Source organism: Antrostomus carolinensis, unplaced genomic scaffold, assembly GCF_000700745.2.
Source record: "Antrostomus carolinensis isolate BGI_N321 unplaced genomic scaffold, ASM70074v2 scaffold20165, whole genome shotgun sequence".
Classification (NCBI taxonomy): domain Eukaryota; kingdom Metazoa; phylum Chordata; class Aves; order Caprimulgiformes; family Caprimulgidae; genus Antrostomus; species Antrostomus carolinensis.
In genome coordinates this window covers 17348-38906 of record NW_010317305.1, presented here as the reverse complement: position 1 = coordinate 38906, position 21559 = coordinate 17348, and the positions used below count along the sequence as shown (strand labels likewise).

The 21559-nt window shown below is 42.7% G+C and overlaps 1 protein-coding gene across 1 annotated transcript; it reads right to left on the bottom strand.

Moving 5' to 3' along the window:
• Positions 1-1225: 1225 nt before the first annotated feature.
• LOC104525401 (E3 ubiquitin-protein ligase LNX) lies at positions 1226-20509 on the bottom strand (the record flags this gene model as incomplete). Its single annotated transcript, XM_029085098.1, has 6 exons — positions 1226-1363; positions 5840-6211; positions 8158-8360; positions 11576-11731; positions 18034-18189; positions 20268-20509. Coding segments are annotated over 6 exons (1267 nt in total), but the record flags the coding sequence as incomplete, so codon positions are not given.
• Between the last annotated feature and the right edge of the window lie 1050 nt (positions 20510-21559).

Here is a 21559-nt window from a genome sequence, read left to right as displayed (position 1 = left end):
GGCCATGGGTGTAAGCTGGAACACAAGAGGTTCTGTTTAAACTTCATAAGAAACTTCTTTACAGTGAGGGTGACAGAGCACTGGAACAGGCTGCCCAGGGAGGTTGTGGAGTTTCCTTCTCTGGAGACATTCAAAACCCGCCTGGATGCCTTTCTATGTGATCTCATTTAGGTTCCGGCAGGGCGATTGGACTAGATGACCTTTCGAGGTCCTTTCCAATCCCTAACATTCTGTGATTCTGTGAAGTGGTAACACTCAGAGTAATTAATGTAAATTAGCCAGGTAGGTGACTTTAAATGTAGGTAAATAAACAAATTCAGCTCCTGCAAGGAGATACCTTGTTCTGTCTATAGTGCAAAGAATAACATTGAGTAAACTCAGAAAAGGTATTTTCAAAGCTCTTGCTGCATTGGTTTCTGCTTTAAAACCTCATATATTTGACCATGAGAGTCTCTCTGCCTTACGCAGAGAGCATACTGCAAGTCCAAATGCACTAGACACACAATGGAAGTGGGTACAGAGGAAGGGCTGGAGGGACAGTTTGGTAACCAGAGCCACATCCGGGCGAGATGGTTGCTCTGCGCTGCATGGCCCTGGGTTGGGTCCAGCCATGCTGCACATGGTCAGCCCTTGTATTCCCCATCCTGTATGAGTACCAGGTGCTGCCAGAGCAGAACCAACACATTTTGGGTCCAATGCTCCACAGAAAGACAGCATGCTCACAGCAGCTGTCTGCCACCAAACTGCCAGCTGGGTCAGAGCACGAGTATCTTAAGAAACGAGCAATAGACTAATAGTTATTGTAACTTCCAAGCAGCTTATGGGAATCTCTCAGGACAGCATACAAAAGCTTTTTGCCTAAAGAATTTTCTCCAGATGCAGAAACTTCAGTTAAGCCTCTTATTTTCATTGGAATGCTGTGTCCCGTGCTGGCTCACACCCCTGGCCAGGTCTGTGCCCATGGCCAGGTTGCTGCGTTTACGTCAGCCCCCTGCCCCACCACTGCCCTTTGCCTTCTTCTCTCCCCACCCCAGATGGAGCCAGGGCAGAAGCAATGTACAAATGATGAGGAACACAGCTTTTACATTTCCACTGCAAAATAAGATATGCTTCTTCTGGTGGCAGAAAGCAGAGATAACACCCCAAGACACTAAAACATTAGCTGCCCTCCCAGTCCCCTGTCCCACGGATGGCAGAGAAACCACACAAGTGCTCGTGCCCTCACCTTGCTGGGGTTGTTCCTCCCAGTGGGACAGGACTGGGGACTGCCACTGCTGTAACTCCAGCCCGTCTCCTGCAAGATGTCAGGGGTCTGCTGCCTGGTCTGCCGTGACACGATGAAGTGAACCTGCTTCTCGCTGGCCTGTGGGAGAAGGTACAGCGTGAATCCCACCACTCCAGCACAATGAATCTCTGCCCTTCAGTTCCAGAGTATTCACAAAATGCAAGTCCCATTTAAGCACAGTCTGGATTTCCTGCTAACATGGTTGCAATGACATAAAGCAGCAGCATCAGTTCAGATCAATAAAGTTCACAAAAGTTTACTGCCAGCTACTTAATACTTCTCCTGAAAATTTGGTGCTAATTCTGAAGAACCCTTCTTATCTGCCCCAAATTTGGTTGGAAGCAATCATCCACCACACTGAGTGTTGATCAGCTCTTGCACACCCTACATCACCACTGCAGAGCAGCAGTGTCCCTGACACAGGAGAGAGAGGGACAACCAGAGCTGCTGCTGCTGCTAGACCAGAACCCTGAAAAAGATGCAATTACCCTCTAACAAGGGACGTACTTGAGCCTTGGCTGGTGAAAGTGGGTAATAAATGATGTAAATGAGTCCACCTGCATGCAATGAGCATGGCAAATATAAGGCAGCTGAAAGAAAGGGATATGCAACCATTTTGAGAAGTAAAATACTATTGCATTAGGGCACAGAGACAGAGCACAAACAAGCACACAGAGTAATAGAGTTTAGGATGGGAAACTAGGCCAAGCTCTCACTCTAGAAACAGGAACTGCAAAACAATTTACTCAAAATAAGCTCTAAATGCTTTTAGGCTTTTTTGCACAATGCAGTCATAATACTTATGTGCCTGAGAGATGCTGCAAATCATCTTCTGAGTTATGTTTGCTCATTTTTAAGGTGTTCTGTGTGTGTTTGATATTAGTGTTATTAATTCTGTGTACAGGTGAATTTTTTCTGTCCTATTGAATCACCACTGTTTCCTTAGCAAATGGCTTCATACTTTCCTCAGCGAGGCTCATATGAACCTGCTCAAGACAACAGTGATACAAAGATAGAGCTGAGAGGGAGTGGGGTCTAGCTGGCTAAATCACAGACATCTGCTATAAGGGTGAACCAACATACTGAACTGAGGTGTAGAAATAGCCTCAATGCTATAGAAGCATACTCATAAGATAAAAAAATTAATCCTCTAATCTTCTCCTCTCCAAGCTAAAGACCCTAGTGTTGTGGCAGGCCAGAGGAATTCTTAAGAGCTGGTCACCAGAGGGGCTCCTGCCTGTTTGCTCTCGGGGTATGACCAAGGAACTGCTCAGTGTCTAATGTGGAGCCCCCTGCAAGTGGGTCTGGAGGTCTGATCCCCCTGGGGCTACGGTGGTGATGCCTGTTGGTGCCGCAGCCCCAGGGACATTGGACCTCCAGAGTTGCTTGCTGGCATGCCCTGCTTTCTGGGGAGAAGCTCCAAGGAAAGCTGGCGTTGAACAAGCAGCTGGAAACCAAGCCCAGATCCAGTTGTGCTATTGAAATCAAATCTCCCACAGACAATTAACAGAAGCCAGAGGAGGCCCCTGGGATTTTTGTTTTTATAGTTTGGTTTGTCTTTTCTGGAGCTGGATTCAATAGTAGTAGCTGAGAGTTAAAAGATGACATTTTGAAAAATGTCACTATAGTTAAAAAAAAAAGCAACCTGCCTCTCCTAAACCTCTGACTTCAAGCCTGAGATCTGCATGTTCAGGCTGTGCTATTTCCAAGGAAGGTGATATCTCAGTAAAATATGTTCAGTTCTTTGTTACTTTCCCAGTATCTCAAGGGATGCTAGTTTTTTCACCATCAACTCAAACCTCCACAGCTTCATAATATACCATTTAATACATAGACACATATTTCAAAATAACTTTCTAGATATTTTTACCAGGTCTGTTTTTATGAAATATTAATTCCTGGACTCTGGTCTCAAGTGGTAACCAAAATGTTGTGTTTCCAGAGAAAGGAAACCACCCTGGTCCCTAGTTTGTAATACTATTGAGATGGAACTGAACAATACAAGACTAAACCTCCTAAGGGAATATGACCCCACAAAGATCCAGTTTTCTCTAAAACAAACAATTTCAACTTATGCAACTTCTGTTCAAAACTCATCTGCTGCCACATGGTTAGTCTCAAAGTTGGTTATTTAGAGGAAGGTTGTAAATGTGATTAATTCTCATAGAACAACTAGCAAAAGTTCAACAATTGTGATGTCGCATTTGTCTCCAGGTCAGTCGAGTAATTTCTCAGAAGTCCAGAGTGTTTTAAAAAGTTATCCAAACAATAAGAGCAGCTTTTGTATTTATGTACTTCCATATAAAAACTCATTAACTTTTCTACTGATCAGAATACTAATTACTTCTTCATTCTGATCCTTCCCTCCCTCTTTCCACTTGTTTTTTCCCCACAATTCCTTCACTGTTTTTCATACTGAAGCAAGAATTAAAGAAATGAAGTTAGCTTTGAGACTGAATGCAAGTAATAGCTGAAACAATCTAGTAGAATTAAAATGTGTTACAGCCAAAGCAAATCAAAATTTATGTTACTGCCAAAGCAAATCAAAGAGGGAGGCAGAGACACAGTGGCAACTTCTGAGCACCTAGTAGGCAACTGTATCTTAAAAAAAGGCAGCAGTGCGCATCTCAGCAGAAGCTGCCCCATCTTGGCAGCGGTTGTCACGATGGAGAGGAGGTTATGTGCTCCACACTGGGACAGGGGAAAGAGGGAGAGAGGAGGGTGAACGTCTGGGTGCAGTAAAGTCTGTCTGAAACCGTGCAGCTCGGCATGCTGTGCTCACATGAGCGCCCACTGATCTGTTACCTTGTTCCTTTTCTTGTTGCTCCCATGGAAAACAGATGTGGAATGTCACGTTATTTAGATTAAAAGTGCCGCATCTGACACAAGGCCATGACTAAAGATGACGGGACAAATGGGAAGCAGCAAACTCCCAAGTGTTACGATGTGTGCACGTTCCTAATTAGCACTTACACGTTTTCTTCATTTCAGTTCTTGTGACTAAGCTTATAAACAGCCAGACACCTAATCTACTGATTAACAACTGCTTCACAAATGCTAATGTATAATTGCTAAAGGCCTGAAGGATCAGATTCGTCTCAATTATTCATTATTTAAAAGTCAAAACTATTCAGATTCCACAGAAATCTGACGTTCTCCCAGCTGTGTTTGGCCTAACAAGCCACCACCACCTTTTAGTGAATGTTACTTCTGGTTTTAAAGAAACCAATGGCATATTTGAAGCTTCCACCAACATTAATTTGAAGACCTCAGTGTACTGTGAGTGACACATGCTGAGGTCTCAACAGGCAAGATACTGTTGAGAAATCAGAGGACACAGTAAAACATCCCTTCGTGTAAGAAGCAAATGCAAAACACTTGTGGCTTCAGTATAATGGTTTTTCTCTGGCATAACATGGAAACAGGAAAGGCAAAATGATAATTGATGAAAAAACATGACAAAAAGGACACAGGTTCTGGGAATTTTGCATTAGACAAATTTGATTCATAGAGCTCACATCAATGCTGTGTAATCCTGGATGTTTGGAAACCTGAGTCTCCCCTTTGATGGGCATGTTGTTTAAATTCCCAGGGACTGGTGTGCATTTCAAGCATTATTATAAATAACATACAGTCTTTGGAACCCAGTAAGAGCTTTAGTTGCATTTTTGAACGCTTTTGTGTGAATGGTTTCATTAGTCATTTTTTCCATTTCATCTCTAGGCTGCATGTGTTTTTTGCTTATGAAGCACTGTTGCCTTGTTTTGTAGCCATAAAGAACTGTTCCAAGAAGACCAATTTTTTAGAAAGGTTTTCATTCCAGACTTGTTCCCCTCAGAGAATTTAAACCTCCCCGCCTGTTGCCTTCTGCTTCCAGTTAGTGAGCTACATAAAGTAATCCAGAGAGATGCTGGACCAGAATTTCAACAACTGGCATTATGCAAGGGCATGTTTTTTTCTTTACCTGTGCTATGAACTTCTCAATAAAAGTTGGCTACAGCCAACTGTGAACCTATGCTAAAGGAGGAATCCTTTCCACAAAATGTATGGATGCAAATGCTTCTTTCAATCCAATCCATGTTACCCTGATTATGCCTGTTGGAAAGGGGAAGCAGCCAGCTTGATTTGACATCTTGTTATTGAGGCACATGAAACTCTTCAATATGTGAACACTCTGCATGCCTCCAAATGAAATGTCAAAATGCACAAGTATAATAACTGCTATAAATATGAGATAAAAGCAACAAAAGATTCTTGGCTTTGCTTTTTATGTTGAAGTTTTCTAAAAATGTAGGCTGTAAAGAAAGAAAACAAATTAAAATGGTTCTGGAGGGGAAATTAGGCAGAAGCTGACTGATTTTGTAGCTGAGAAAGGCACAGGGTTTTTTTCTGACAGTTTTGTGGTAAGACTGTTCAGTGCATTGCAGAAGCACCCCTTTAGTTCTCCACATGAGTCTAAATTAAATTTGGCCCCTTCTTTGCAATGAACAGTGAAAATATACTGCTTGGTTTTTGCAAATTTCAGAAACCAGTGTGAAAGCAGTGGTGACAAACCTGTATCAGCTGGGCTGCGCTCTCTGGACTGCCGTACCGATGGTCATGCCCATTGATGGCCAACACCCGGTCATTCTCCTGAAGCTGTCCGTCACGGGCAGCCATGCCTCCTTCCAGTAAGTTGAAAATAAATACCCCCGGTTCATTGGCCCTGCGGACCAGCTTTATTCCCAGCTGCTCATCTGGGCTGCTTTTGTTTAGCACAACATGGAAACTGTCGTCCCTGTTGCAGTGAGCATCAAAGGAAAGTCCGCTGTTTCGGCATCGGTACCTCTGCTCTCGGAGCACTGTCAGTCGGAGCACGTGGCAGGGTTGCTTCAGGATTGACAGGGCATAGTTGTGAGGCACATTTTTTATGTCCATGCCATTTACCTGGAAGTCAGAAGTGGAAATCAGCAGCAGAAAGACTGTCTAATCTGAACTGGCACTGGAGAGGGCAGATCTATTTACGCAGATGTCTTCATACAAAGTGACAAGTGCTATTTCAAACTGTGTCACACAGGAGGCCAAGTTTGTGGTGCAGAACAGTCTTTCCCCCCGAGGAACGGACACTTTATGCCTTTTTTTTCCCCTTTTCTCCCTGATAGTCTCCAGACATACATGTTATATTTCAGCTTTATTATTGCTCTTTTCCAAGCTCCAATATCCTTTCATATATCTTAGTTTTATTCCACTAGCTGCTAATTTCAAATTGCCTTGCTAGCCTTTCCTTTCACTCCCACCACTTTCCTGCTGTTTCCCTTCTTCATTATCTGCCAGCAGTTTTAGGTACAGTAAAAAAAAAAAAAGTTCCCCACTAATGAATCTCTAATTAAAATGAAGAAAAGAGCCTCAAATAGAAGTTTAAATGCCCTGGACATTTACTAGCAATTATGCTGATAAACCACACCAGAGAATTGGACTTTTTATATTTCTCAGTGTTTCCAGGTAAGATTTAGCTCAGATGGTGGTAAAACTGCCTAACTGACACTTCTTTAATTTGGCTGGGGAAATGAAAGGGCAAAAAAAGAGCTTCCAGTCAGTCCTGTCATGTCCATGTGTGTAAGAGTGACTAGGCATTGCACTTTATCACTGCTAAATGAAAACCAGTTGCAAGGTTGTAATTCGTTGCTGTCTGGAAAGCCTGAATCAGACAAGTTATTTCCTTGTAGTTTTACATTGCACAGGTTGAACTATTTAAATATTAAGAAACATCTCCAATCTGCAACAGAAATGTTCACCAGCACAGAAAAAAGCGTTCAACTGATGTTTGTATTTGCAGACTGCCTGTGCAGCACAACGGGGCTGTCCCCACTGCAGTCTGACGGGGGGACTGCACCCCTAGAAACACAACTCAACTAACTTTAAGTTGTCAGCTTGGGTACCATGAACGGCAAGAGCTGCACTAGCATGGGACTGAAATTGCTGGGGTCCTTGGTAAATCCCTGGGTAGTCATAGAATCATAGAACAGAATCATAGAATTGTTTTGGTTGGAAAAGACCTTTAAGATCATCAAGTCCAACTGATTCATCTAGTGCAACCAACCACTGATGTGGAGAGTTGAGCCAGGCCTGTTCATGCTGTAATCACAGCTTCCCACTGGAGTCTGGATGTGCCCTGCACAAATAGTTTTGGCTGAGTAGTGCTGTTAAATCTGCCGCTTTGTGCTGGCACCAGTACAAAAAGCCTCCCCAAAAATGCTATTGCTGAAGCCACTGTTCACAAGATACATGATCTTGAACCACCTGGCCTAATTCTTGTTCATCCGTTAAACATTTCTATAGAAACAGAAGAGGAAGTAGCAGCCAACAGCTAATGCCTAAATGCTGCTCAAGTTTGTTCTTGGAGATGTCACCTGTGGCTGCTGGTGGAGCAATGCCCCCAAAATAGAGCAGGCAGAGTCTCACGCTTTCAGTCCCCTCGCACCTATCTTGGTGTACGGGGGATGTAAGGCAGTAGAAACCTAACTGAGATTTAAACCCACAGTTTGGCAGAAATAAACTGGACAAAAAGACCAGCATCTGCTTTCAATAAAAAAAAAAAAAACAACAAAACTTTTGCACCAGTAGGTCAGAAATGCCAACAGTCTACTGCACTACATTGCATTTCATATCTAGCATTTTTGGGTAGAAATCAGAGAGATCTGGTAGTGTATAGGAAAAATAAATCTGTGAGCCTCAAAGAAGTCATCACAGCATGCAGAGGAACTGAACATTTTTCTGCATGCATTATTCCACCCACACAAATAAACAGCATTGCAAATCTCATCTCATGATCAATTTATACCATGTTATTCTTTTTTAGGATACTTTTATTTTATACCTCCATAGTACTGTACCTTTAGTATCATGTCTCCAGGCAGCAGTCTTCCATCTCTGGCAATTACCCCATCTCGATAAATATGCTGTATAATAATGTGAGCCAAAGGAGTCTCACTGCCTCCCACAATCCTAATGGCCAGGTTTTCATGGGGATCGGTACGGTTGATCTTAATGCAGGTGATTTCCCCATCTGGAATCAGGTGATACAACCTTGGAAAACCTAGAAATGCACATTGTAAGGTATTTATTTGACACCACAGCTTTGCTTCATCAAAATACACTCCGCACATATTCAAGTACCTGCCAGTTATCCAAACTAGGTTTTATGCATGGATGTGATTTACACTAAGTGGGGAGGAAAGGATACGTATGTTTGCTGAGTGGACTTGAAGGGATCTTTTTTTAATTAATACATTCAAACTTCCTTTTTCCCAACAAAACAGAGCCTTAAACCATTGATATAATCCAGACAGATGAAATGTACTTAAAACCAGTTAAACATGCTAATATATTAAGGGACAAAATACATTTTTAGTCACCAGAGACCCCTCTGAACCAGGCCATGGTTCCTCGCTGGCCCTACAGCAGGTGGGCATGGACACCTCAACAAACATCCATCCCTGCTGTGGTGGGATGTATACCCTGTCTCACTGGTAGCATCCCAGGCTGCCCTGTTTTCCCCCATTTTTAGTGCCATAGCTAAGGATGGGGTGCTTGGCTTGTGACATCCAAGGAAGTGGGTTTTTTTTTTACCTTTAGCTAACAGGAAGGCAAGATTTCTCAAGTAACCTAAAGCACACAAGAGTTTCCCTGCCAGACCCCTCTCCTTTCATCACTGCTCGAACTCTAGGAAGTAGGAATGACTGGCTCTTACCGTGACGTGTCTGTATTAAAACCACAGCATGCTCAAGGTGCCTGGAGGGAAAGATCTCTGCTGGCCCTGGCAATCTGGGTGTGGGGAAGAGGGACTAAAGTTGGGCAGGGGTCTTTTTTTTATTTATTTATAATGCAGTGGATAAGAGTATCCTCTTCCAAACCCTACTTTTCAACTGGTATGTTTGCTTTCACAGCATGTCACTAATACTTTCTTTCCTTATAGGTCAATCCAAAATTTTAATCCACATTCAACAGTGAGTAAAGCTGAAATAAAAGTGCCAATGATTTCTCCAGCACAGGTGTATCAGTCTGCAATTATTTTGAATCCCCCATAAGTGAGAGAAAGGTTTTGAATTTTTTGTGTGTGAGTCCAATCCAGCGTTTATATGAAAAACCTGTAAATCAAAAAATTAAGTGCTAATATTTTTTCAATAACCTATTTTAGAAATGAAAGTATAGTGACTGCTACTGAATAGCAGTAAAGTGTTAAATGAAAATTAACAGAGCAGTATCTGAAATAGAATAAATATTTTCTACTACAGAATTAGCAGGCAACAAACCAGCAAGGCACCAAAACCTTTTGGGAGAGAGCAAGAGAAAAGAAAGAACAGGAAAAAAATATTAAGAAACACCATGTTGCATCCCTTACCACTTCTTTGATCATATGCTCTTCGGGGCGGGAAGCTCTCTTCCTCCACGTCTGTAAAAATCACCTACCAGCACAGACTTCGACTTTGTGGTCTTACACAGAGTTGACAGGCAATAAAAGTCTATCTAGATAGCTATACAGCCTTTATCAACCTAATATCCAGGTATTAATTTAGTTTACACTCTTGTAGTATCAGTTTCTGTGCTAATATGGGTTTGCTTCAGTCTTGCACACAACTTCGATGTCTCAGGAATAGAAGGTACTTTATTTTCCCCATACTTCTCTTTTTTCTGAACATTATTTGCCAAGCTTGTAACTTGTTTGCTTCTTTCTAGCCTGAAGGATGGATTCACTCCATCTGAATCCAGGTCCCTAAGCCAAATACATAATTTGGTGATGTATTTGTTCAGGCTTCCTTTATAGTGCATGAGCACCCAAAGGGAGCAATACCTGCTTCACAACTAAATCATCCCTGGAGCTGCTTACATAGCAGCTCTCCACTGCTATGTAAGAACAAGCAGCCAATTAGCTCTGGCATCTCAATGAGGTGCTTAAAGTCAGATGCTACAAGTACTCCTCAAAAATCACCACAGGCCTGATGCCTGCATGAGAATAAGCATGCACATTTTACACTCTAAGTGTGGTATTTATATGTAAAAATGCAAAAGATAATCTGGACTCCCAGATCTTCTCTGCATCGAAATAACATAAATAAATATCTCTGTATATTTTGCAAACTACCAAAGCAGTCCTATAGCAAAACTACTTCCATTTCCCATTGCATGATGATTCACCTCATGTCCTAACACACTGTGCTTTTCAACCCGAACACTCATTCCCACATAACACATTCCAATAACTTTTCTAAAGGAATTACCCAGTTATATTCCTTGACCATGGAGAGCTGTAGACTGAACAAGTTATTGACACTCTCAAGTTATTTCAGTCTGTAACTATCCCAAAGCAAAATCAGAACAGTGAATGAGTCTCTACACTTACATGAGAGTTACACATCTTTATATAAGGTATAAACTTATATCTTTGCATCTTGAATAATGCTTTAATTAGTTCATTAAGTCTTCCAGTGGCCCTTGGCTGACTTTTAATATGACTTTATGCAGACTATTTTAGTGAAATCTTTAGTACCTAATTTCCTTCTGAAGCGTGCAGTCTACAACAAAATAAATCTTTCCAGGGCATTTTTCTTGCCAGTCTGCAAGTCATTAGGTTTCTCTTTTCATAGTTAGCAGGATGTACTGCCTGACTTCCTGTCTTCATTTGATTTGTGTTCTTTATCTAATATAATTAATAAATTGCACCATTTTCTCAGATGGGCCAAGCAACCAAAATAACTCCATGATTCCTTAATTTCTGCCTCTTATTTTCATCCCAGATGTATACATGCATGTTTGTATTACCAACACCTTATTGTCATAAGTGAAAGACCAATGCCTGTTTTGATGAACTAACAGTGAGTTTGACAAACTAAAAGTATAAAATACACAAATACATGTTTTTTTGAATAAGAAAATTCACAATCACTTTTTCAACAAACAGCCTGCATACATTGTGTACAGTTTAATCAAAACCTACCATGCCTATTCCAAGATGATACCATGTCTGGAAAGCAATATCTTCAACCTGAATTTTTCTAATGTATATACCATACCCAGAAAAGGTGGACCCTGCTTCAGCATCTGGTTGCATACAGTGAATGGGGCCTCACAGCCCAATTTAAGGGACTCCAGCTGGGTTGAGGGCTTGCACCATTCACGTATACACAGCCTGTTGTGAGGCTAAAGCATCAGTTTGCACAGACCCCATTTTCCAGCCCTTACACTCTTAATTAGAATTCTCCGTTCTCTTTGAACAGGTTTTCCAGAGCAGGAAAACCCAGGAGTATTGCATACCTTTCTTTACCATTTTATATTTCCAGTCCTTAAATATCGAAGAGCTGCTGAATCTAGAAAGAAGTAAACTTTCTGTCTTGTTTTTGGTGATTCTTGCAGGTTTTCCCGCAGACTGTTGTGTGTTTGTCACCGGGGGTTGTAGGGAGCATTCTGAATCTGTCAATATAATAAAATGTCATCTGCATTCAGAAAGATTGTGTGTGCTTTTTCCTCAAGCAATATTTTCTTATATTAGTGTGCAATTTTATTGATATTTTCACACATGCCATTACAGTAACAAATAACACAGGAGAGACTAGCTTTACACAGTAAACTCTGCTTGTCTGGTATGATGTGAGACACCAAACACTCCTTAGTATAGTGACAATAAGACTGAAATACAAAATTTTAAGTATGCTTAATATTTTATCCCCATAGTTTATAATACTTAATGGTAGCATTCCTTCAGTGCTCAGGTTTCAGCTGACTTCCGTGTGCACCATGCTCCTTCTGACAGTGCTGCCATCAGGATAACTTCTGCCTTCATTCCCAGTATTGAGTGTGACAAAGCACTGTGTAATGTTTGCTATGACTCTTGAGTCCAGATTAATCAAAGATCACTGTAAACAAAACTTGTGTCTCAGGTTGCAAGTCATTATTTAGATCAGAAGGTCTGTCTGATGTGAGGTGCCAGCCCATCCCCACAGATAAGGCTATCTGCAAGGACACACGCTCATGCTTCCCAACACCTGGTCACCAGAATTTAAATGAAGCTTGTGTAACCTATTCTTGGAAAATTCTTGTGTCTGTGAATGTCACATCCACTTGTGTTAGTGTGGGACTATGTTCTGCAATTCTTCCTTCCCAATTGATTTTCATTTAGCATTTCATCCTCCCAGTGGTTTGCCATCATTGTGATTTAATGTCTTCCATTAGTTCTCCAGGGACGCTGATCTGACGCAGGTAGAAGACATTGCCAGCTCTAATGTCTCTTCTTGCTTCAGGACATTCCTCCCACCAATGGAGTCCCAAAAGAACTAAAATGAAACTGCTGTAGAGTTGAATGTGTCTCAAAGGTGTTGTGGTTATCTCATCTACAGCAGGCAAAGTTTATCAGTCTGCAGTGGAAGAAATGCTACAGGGCCAATCCCGTTCTTCTGGAAGTGGCCTGGCTCATCATCCCAGAGTCAAGTGCTTTGAACCAGTTCTGTAAGATTTCCGACAGCTGTTTTGGGAAATTGGAACTGCAACTGAATAAAATCTGGGGAAAACAGGAACAGTGTGGGATTCCTGTGAGGTGCATCCTTCCTGAGACAGAACTTGGGCTGTGCTGTCTTGACCTGGGGCTGGAGAGGCCACTTTCTTTTCTGCACATAGATAACCTTAATGCCATGAAATGGTTGATACTTAGAGCCATCTGTGTTTCACTTACTTACCTTCCTTTTCTTCATGTGTCTTTCCCAAACATTGAAGTATTTATAATATCTATCTATCTATCTATTTATATACATATATATATATATACTACAACAGGGCTCAGACTGGACAGCAGGAGTGAGATACACCCATACAACAGGCGAGTCTGTTCTGTGGTCTTGCCACTGCCTGCCAGGGCTGCCTTGGTCTTGACTGCTGCAAAGCAATAACAGATGGTAGAACTGCACCCACCATGAGACCAAGAAGAATGAGTTTGACTTTGAACAACATTTGACATCCTCAAGCAATCATAAATTCAATTTATTTTACAATGGCTTGACTGCAAAATGGAACTGATGAACATTTTTGAAAACCAGCAGCACAGCTCCCTTTTACTGTAAAACTGCATAGAGGATTTTGCAGTTGCATTCCCAAATTCTTTCCTCCTAAAGTGTTAGCTGGTTTACGACTTTTATTTGTAGATCAGTTTGAGCAAAGAGTATATATACGTAGTCTTTCTTGGAAGTGAATTTAAAGAGTGTGATGCCGAATTAAGAGCACAGTGATACAAATAAGCATAGCAAAACTGGAGTGGTCTTTGCTTGGAGATATTTTGTCACTTAAGTAGATTGTCAAGGTCATTTACACTTGTAGATCCAGTCAGAAGATATTACATCTTAAATGCACTAGTGCCAGAAGGATGTCCCTGTCACCTTCCCTCACATTTCGGAGTGAAACCATTGCTTCTAAACTTTCCTAACTTCTACTTCAGACTTGGAAAGCTATTTGTAGCTGTAAATGCTATTAATGAGATTACTCTTAGCTCTCAGGAAGATTTCACAAGCTGAAGTGTTGAACTACATGCAAATACTTCTTTGCATAGGTTATTTACAAATGACCAAATTATTAAAAATGAGAAAATCTTAATGCCTCCTTCCCCCAAACATTTTCTCATCAGTGTTTGCACTTTTCATTCACTTCTAACATTTTCTTCTGTTTGGACAATGAACAGTGCTCTGCTGAAAATATCATCAAAACATTTAAACAGAAGAGCAAAGAAGGTCTGAATCATTTAAATCCAAAATGGGTGCATATGACATTGTTTAAACAGATCGAATCAGAGGTTGTAAATGAAATTCATGAAGCAATTGTCTCAGTGCAGGACTGCTACCAGCTCCACATGTAAGACAGCATCAGACTATTTACTGATGGATCGATGGGCTGAGGCCAATGATATGAAGTTCAATAAGGCCAAGTGCTGGGTCCTGCAGCTGGGTCACAACAACCCCATGCAATGCTACAGGTTTGGGGAGGAGTGGCTGGAGAGGTGTCCAGCAGAAAAGGACCTGGGGGTACTGGTCAACAGCTGGCTGAATATGAGCCATCAGTGTTCCCAGGTGGCCAAGAAGGCCAACGGCACCCTGGCCTGTATCAGAAATAGCGTGACCAGTAGGAGCAAGGGAAGTGATTGTCCCTTGTATTCAGCACTGGTGCAGTCGCACCTCAAGTACTGTATCCAGTTTTGGGCCTCTCACTACAAGAAGGACATTGAGGTGCTTGAGTTTGTCCAAAGAAGGACGACGAAGCCGGTGAAGGGGCTGGAGAACAAGTCTTATGAGGAGTGGCTAAGGGAGCTGGGGTTGTTTAGCCTGGAGAAGAGGAGGCTGAGGGGAGACCTTTTCACTCTCGACAACTACCTGAAGGGAGGTTGTAAAGAGGTGGGTGTTGGTCTGTTCTCCCAGGTAACGGGTGAAAGAATGAGAGTTAATGGCTACAAGTTGCAGCAGGGGAGGTTTAGCTTGGATATTAGGAAAAATTTCTTCACAGAAAGGGTAGTCAAACATTGGAACAGGCTGCCCAGGGAAGTGGTGGAGTCACCATCCCTGGTGGTATTTAAAAGACAGGTAGATGAGGTGCTTAGGGACATGGTTTAGAGATGGGATTGGTAGTGATAGGTTAATGGTTGGACTCGATGCTCTCAAAGGTCTTTTCCAACCACTATGATTCTATGATTCTATTTCTCTGCTGTAATTATAAGAGAAACACATTTGCTGTTATACATCAGTTTCCCTGGGTAGCAAAGGAGTTTTCCAAACCCAGTACTGCATTCAACTTCAACTTAAGCAGAATCATGGATATTTGAATATTTTTCCTCCCACATTAGGAATGATTATTTTGTCTTGCACCCTCACAATTATATTGCAGCTGAGCATTAGTCCAACAGACATATCAGCTTCAAATTAAGGCACCTACATGCTCTTCAGTGGGCATATAGTTAATTTTACATCAGTGCTGCTGATCCTGAGGGCCAATACATAGGTGTGCACTATGGTTTTCATTCTCAGAGCTCCTTTGACCAAAACACAGGTCAAATAGAGACATCTGAACTAAGATGAGGGAATTCTGAAAACTGGGGGCAAATGGACTGTAACAGATTGAGCTTTGCCAGATGATCTGACAGCTCCTTTATCAAGAAGGGGTTATTAGCAAGAAGGGGTTATTTCACTCTGTGCCCACTGTGAGGCTGGCAGAGTCTCAGCTTTATTCTCCTCAGGCACTGATTAAATCTGGTGAGGAAAGGAGCCACCAGAGAGGTGGTAGGGTGTTGTCCTATTTCCTGGAGCAATGAGGCATGGTTGAAGTGTGCTCTCAGGTGGTCCCAGACATGCACCTGTGAAACATGGGACAAGGCAGCAGCAGCTTTCACACCAGGTGTGGGGACCTCTGAAGCCAGGAACCACCACCCACAGGAGCACCTCCACTCCCAGGAGAGCAGAGTGGCAATGGAGACAGACACGTAGGGCTGCCTTTTTCCAATGGGTTTGGGCTGGGCATTTCATGAGCACAGTACAGACCATACTGCAGCTCTCCGTAAAGATTGACCAGCAGCTCTAACCAGGAATCCAACTGTAGACTGTTAAGAACAGATGAGGACTTAAAAATATATATAAAAGAAGAAAACACACAGATCTGGAGAAGAAAACAAGCAACCAGCTGGCAGGATGATGATAACTGTTGCAGAAAGGAGTATATTCATTTCCTCCTCCAACAGGAAGGAACCAAGAGTGCCTTTGAGATGCCGTTACCCAAAGCACCTGTTGCAAAGGACTGAGTAGAGATCTTTGTTAATGTTGTATTTGTATCACTGCAAGTTACTTGCTTGCATTTTTTTTTAAAGACCAAATTCCAGAACTGTGTAATCAAAATGTACTATTTGCATATGTAATTAATATAGTAATTTAGGTACCCAGCTTCTGTGATCTCATATGTAAGCATAACTGCTCATTAAGTAATTACATGCCTATCTGGTTTTTCCAGTGCAGTAGAATATATTTGGAAGTTTACAGGCATGCTTGGTGCAGAGGAATGAAACCACAGGCAGAATCAAGGAGAGAATGACAATCTTGACACTGTTGATGTGGCCTTGGAATGATTGCCACTTCAGAGCCTCATTATATGTCCCTTAAAAAGGAGACAAAAGTGCTTTTCATTCTGCTGAAGGTGTAAAGACCAGTGTAGTCTTCACACCACTTTCTGTTAACATCTGGATTACACTGGGTTACTGGATAGGTACTGTTGTCATCCAGATCATCCACACACTCTGGACATGAATCCAGGCTCTCAGTGGAACAATTACTAATGTCAACTATAAGCCTAGGTAGAAAATGGCCATAAAAATGTCTATGCCCCATGCCCCTGAAGATATGTCTTTTGAAAAGTATGAACTTGAGACATGCAGAATTTCACTCCAGCTGAAGAAGGGCAACCCTTAGCTTACAAAGGATTTAACAGTTCCTAGGGAATGAGAAACATACCTGTCTGCTAAAAGACAGCCACAGACAACTTATTTGCAAAATTTTACTTGGGGAAAAAACCCCAAATATTAGGGACAGTAAAGCTATTAAAGATGTTTCCAGGCCAAGGAATAGATTCACATTATTTTTATGGAAAAGGTTCACATTTTTTATCAGGCTTTATTTTGGCTACATTAGCAAGTATGTGGACTAGGAGAATAAGTACCAAGAACACAGTAATGTAGTGAAACTCTCCTGAAGGAATAAGCAAATAAAGCTTAAGAAATATTGAACACTGTTCTCTGAATCACAGCTTCAAGAATAATGATGCCTAAACACAGCATTTGGCAGTCTTTTGTCCTTATTTTGTGTTTAAATGACAGCTTGAAATATAGAGCAAAAGGAAGCTGGATATTTTGTATTCTTAAAACCCTTACCCTGGACAATTGATCTGGGAAGAGACGTGAGGTGATGAGTCATCAGGCAAAGGAATAATAAACTCAGTGAAGACCTTGATTAAGACAACGATTCCCACTCTATCATCACTTCCTCTTGATGCACGAATGCTAATGTTGGCTTTATAATTACAGTCCAAAGCAATTAGTAACATTTGCTTACTGCTTTGAGAATGCCAAATGTTAAGTGTTACTGCCTGCCAGACCCCTCATCCTTGACATACGTCAGACAAACTTGCCTCTCTCCCCTGTTTAAGAGCAGAGCACTCTTACCTCATCACCTGCCTGGCTGAGGTAATACAAGTCTGTCACCAAGGATCCCACAGAAATGCTGGAATAATTACAGTTCATACCATCCTCCCACTGGGAATTTCCAGTGCTTCATAAACATTAGGCAAAACTAATGAATTTTCTACAATGTATGATCATTGTGATCCGTTTGCTTTAGGGGGACAGACACATGCTGATGAAACCTCTTGAATAAAATGATACAGCAAATCAATGACAGCTCCAGTAATAGATCCCAGATGCCCAGATCCCACATCCCGCATGTTAGATACTGGTCTGGCTGTAGCACGCAGGCTGTTACCAGAACAGCCCTACGTGAGGTCTCGCACACCCCAGTAATATTCTTGCCTGCCAGTCACTAACAACTTTTTAAAGAAGAAAATAAGGAAAGATTGAGTTTTCTGGGTTCTTTTATCACGCACAGCCCACCACATAAAAGGCATGTTAGTCATGGGCATACAGTTCTCATGTGGATAGGGTCCCCTACCCCATTTTAAGTAATAACACAAGGAGAACAAAGCATTACCTTCCTCTCCAGCAGCAGAGTTCCCAACAGTCTCCCTTTCCCGGTCAGCCTGGTTGGAAACAGCGCTTCCACTTTTTGTCCTTCGAAGAACACTGAATGCCTTGTTTATTTTTTTAAAAGATCTGCTTCTTATGGTGGAGCGTTCAAAGTGTCGAGCTGCAACAGCAGGAAAAAAAAATCAATACAATTCAGCAGTTCTGGGCTAGAACCACATAATTTCTGCAGCCATCAGCCTATGATGGGGCATAACATCAACAGCAAGGTTGTTTGCACTTTGCCTTTGCACCTGACTCCAGTTGATACTCCAGGTTTGTACCCACCTGAATCTGGGTACAATTATCCTACCTCTGTCCCACACCCTGGTATTGCCACCTTCCCTGTCCATTTTGCCAGCCACACACAGAAATCTCCTGTGAGTGTGGTAGCCTGGGAGATAATAATCCTTAGTAAAGGCAGAATCAGCAGCAATCCTGTGAAAAAATGCATATAAAAGGAAGAAGCACTGCCTTTCCCAAGCTGTATATATTTTGCAAAAAAAACCCCATCAAAATTGGAAGTTGTTAAAGACTCTTATTGAAAAACACTCCACACTACCGCCTCAAAATTCTGCAATGCTTACAGCAATAACCAACAATTTCCTGTCAAAAATTCAAAGATTATAAGGTGGGAGGGACCAGCTAAGATGTATCTTCTAACCTGGGTAAGGCAATACCATAGAAAAGTCATAATACTTTCAAAACATGTCACTCTCCCCCATCTCACTGAAGATATCTTTGTCACTGTGGCTGTTCTGTCTTCAAGCTCTGCATGCTAGCCAAGCATTGTAATCTAATAATATAACATTCCCTCAAACCAGACTGTGGCCTCTAAACTCAATAAAACTGTCGGGATTTAATTTCATTCTGGTGTTCTCTTCTTGCCCCCTCTCTTTCCTCGCCTCTTAGCCCCATGCACACAAGAGGATAGTGCTGCTCATTTCCCAGTCTTTCTTCAGCCCTTCATCCATTCTCCCAACACGCAGCTGGTGCAACACAAGGTTGGCTATTCATTTTGGCTTCAGAGTCACAGAATCACAGAATTGCCTAGATTGGAAAAGACCTTTAAGATCATGTCCAATCATTAAGCTCACACCGACAAGTCCCCTACTAAGCTATGTCCCTAAGCACTATGTCTATGCGACTCAAATTTCTGCAGGAATCGGGACTCCACCACTGCCCTGGGCGACCTGGTCCAATGCCTGGTAAGCCTTTCAGTAAAGAAATTATTCCTAATATCCCATCTAAACTTCCCTCAGCACAACTTGAGGCCATTAAAAATTTATAAATAATATTTAATGCCGGTGCAATCCTCCTTCTGGTGGCCATGCTGCAGGATGTGCCGGACCCGTTGTGGGTACTGTGGCTCACTGGGCTCTGGGCTGGCGGCAGGCACGGAGGGTGAGACGCATGTGGGATGGCTCCCTGTGGGCCACGGTGGGCTGCAGCTGCCCAGATGTGCTCCTCCAACCAGCCACCTCTCCTCTGAGCCCACCAAAGCCCAGCCTTTCCCATCAAGGAGTCCTCAAATACAAATTTTGAACTCACCATTACTGCTTCTGAGTCTGCCTTTGGCCAGGCCGTGGTTTTCAAATACGACACTCATTAGAGCTGAGTGCAGTGTCACAGGGTGAAGGATCAAGGAAAGGTTTCCTGGTGTAAATCACCCTTGACTATGGTTATTTCAGTAGGACTAGCTCCTCCGAGCTGTACCTCCCTCACATGCTGGAAAACAATCCCCAAGCTCCCAAGGCACTTAAGGTTTGTTTTCCTGCAAATACTTGGCAACTGCCAAACACAGTTCTCAACAGGCTTTTGGGTAGGTGCCCATGGCATGGTCTATGTGAGTTACTTGGGCCACCACGTTTTGGTGAAGCTATTACACAGCTACACCATCTCCCTGGCACATCATGAATGTCATTTGCTCTTCCAACTGAACTGACTTGCCTAAACAATCTTTCTTAAGACCTGCGGTTTGCATGTGTGCAGCTAGTCCATCTTCAGCTTGATGCTGCCCCAGCTGAGCAAATTTGGTTTTCACCTCAAATCTATTGGGTCACTGAGTGTACAGTTTGATAAGCTTTTTTCTCCCCTTTTTTTTTTTCTTTTTTTTTTAAATCCTCCAACAACATGCGTTTCACAGAAAATGAATGCTGAAAGAGGCCACCAGGCTCTGAAACCATTACTTTTAGTTCTTACTTCTGTTTCGGTTGCAGCGATGCAGGTCTCCGGGGCTGCTTCCTGACTGGCTGTCCTCCGAGGTGGGGCTGAAGGCTGGATTCACTAGCCCCGGCTCGTCTGTCATTAAGGCGATGGCCGCAGCTGCTGACAATTCGGGGCTTAGGGCAGCTACTGCTAAGCTGGAGCCATGGTCTGGAGAGCAGTCTTGGGAACGTCTCTTCCGTTCCTTGGTAAGGCCATAGTGGGATGCTCCTTTACATCTAAGGAGAAGGGAGGGAAAGGGAGACATATAACAAGTTGTATTTAAATGTTGCATACTTAGGAAAATCATCTGGTGCCAAGGAATCATTTGGATTACAAGCAGTGACAATGGTGGCCGATGAAATACGAATGCTTAACAATAGAGAAAAATGCCAGTCCCATCATGTTACACAGAATCAAAAAGACGGAAAACTGTCGTTTAAAGTAACTGAGTTACCACCTTACATGGAAAGACTACTGCTGGTCAAGAGAGCCACCGCCTTGTGTGTAGTCTCGTGTGTATAAATAGTTACTGTGAATGCAAGAGGACTGGAATAACAAGTGGCTAATTAAGCCAGAAGCTACAGTCTGTAATTTCCTCCTTGCCTCTGGTCAATGATGGAGAGCAGGGTAAGGCCTGAGAGCTTCTCCAGGTCTGCTGGTGAATACTAGGAGAAAAGTCACCTTACCCAGCCCTGTACCCTGAAAAACCATCCCAGTCACCAAGGCGGTCACACCGGGAGCACAGCACTGTGGTCTTTCATGCAGGAGGCAGGGTCTGCCCTTCAGGTACAGGCCAATACAGTCAATGAAGGGAGGGCTGCAGGCGGGAGTTGAATGCCCAGGGTCTGCGGCAATCAAGTCCCCACACGGTGCCCATACAGACCATTTACTACTGAAACTGCACCTGATGAATTGCTTTCAAATTCACCCATGGAGATGAAGTCTCCAACTCCGCTATTCCAGGTCAGTTGAAATGCTAAAAAAGAGGGGTCTTTGCCTTGACAGAGGAAGAGGTGCAAGAGGTGGTGGGAGGTACCACTGGCCCCACAGACCCACTAGAGCCAAGGAGGCAGCACAGGGCTCCCACCGAATGACTGAGTACAAGTCCTCAGACCAAGGTCTTGGGCCAGCCTGGGACTTCACCAGTTCGGGGAGCTCAAGGCTGGTGCTGAAATAATTCCGGAGGAACATCCAAATCCTAAATCCTGACTGGACCTCCAAAGCTACAAAATCCTCAGTTTCTGGTGGAGACATGCATGTTGCCAGAGAGCTGAAGATACAGCATT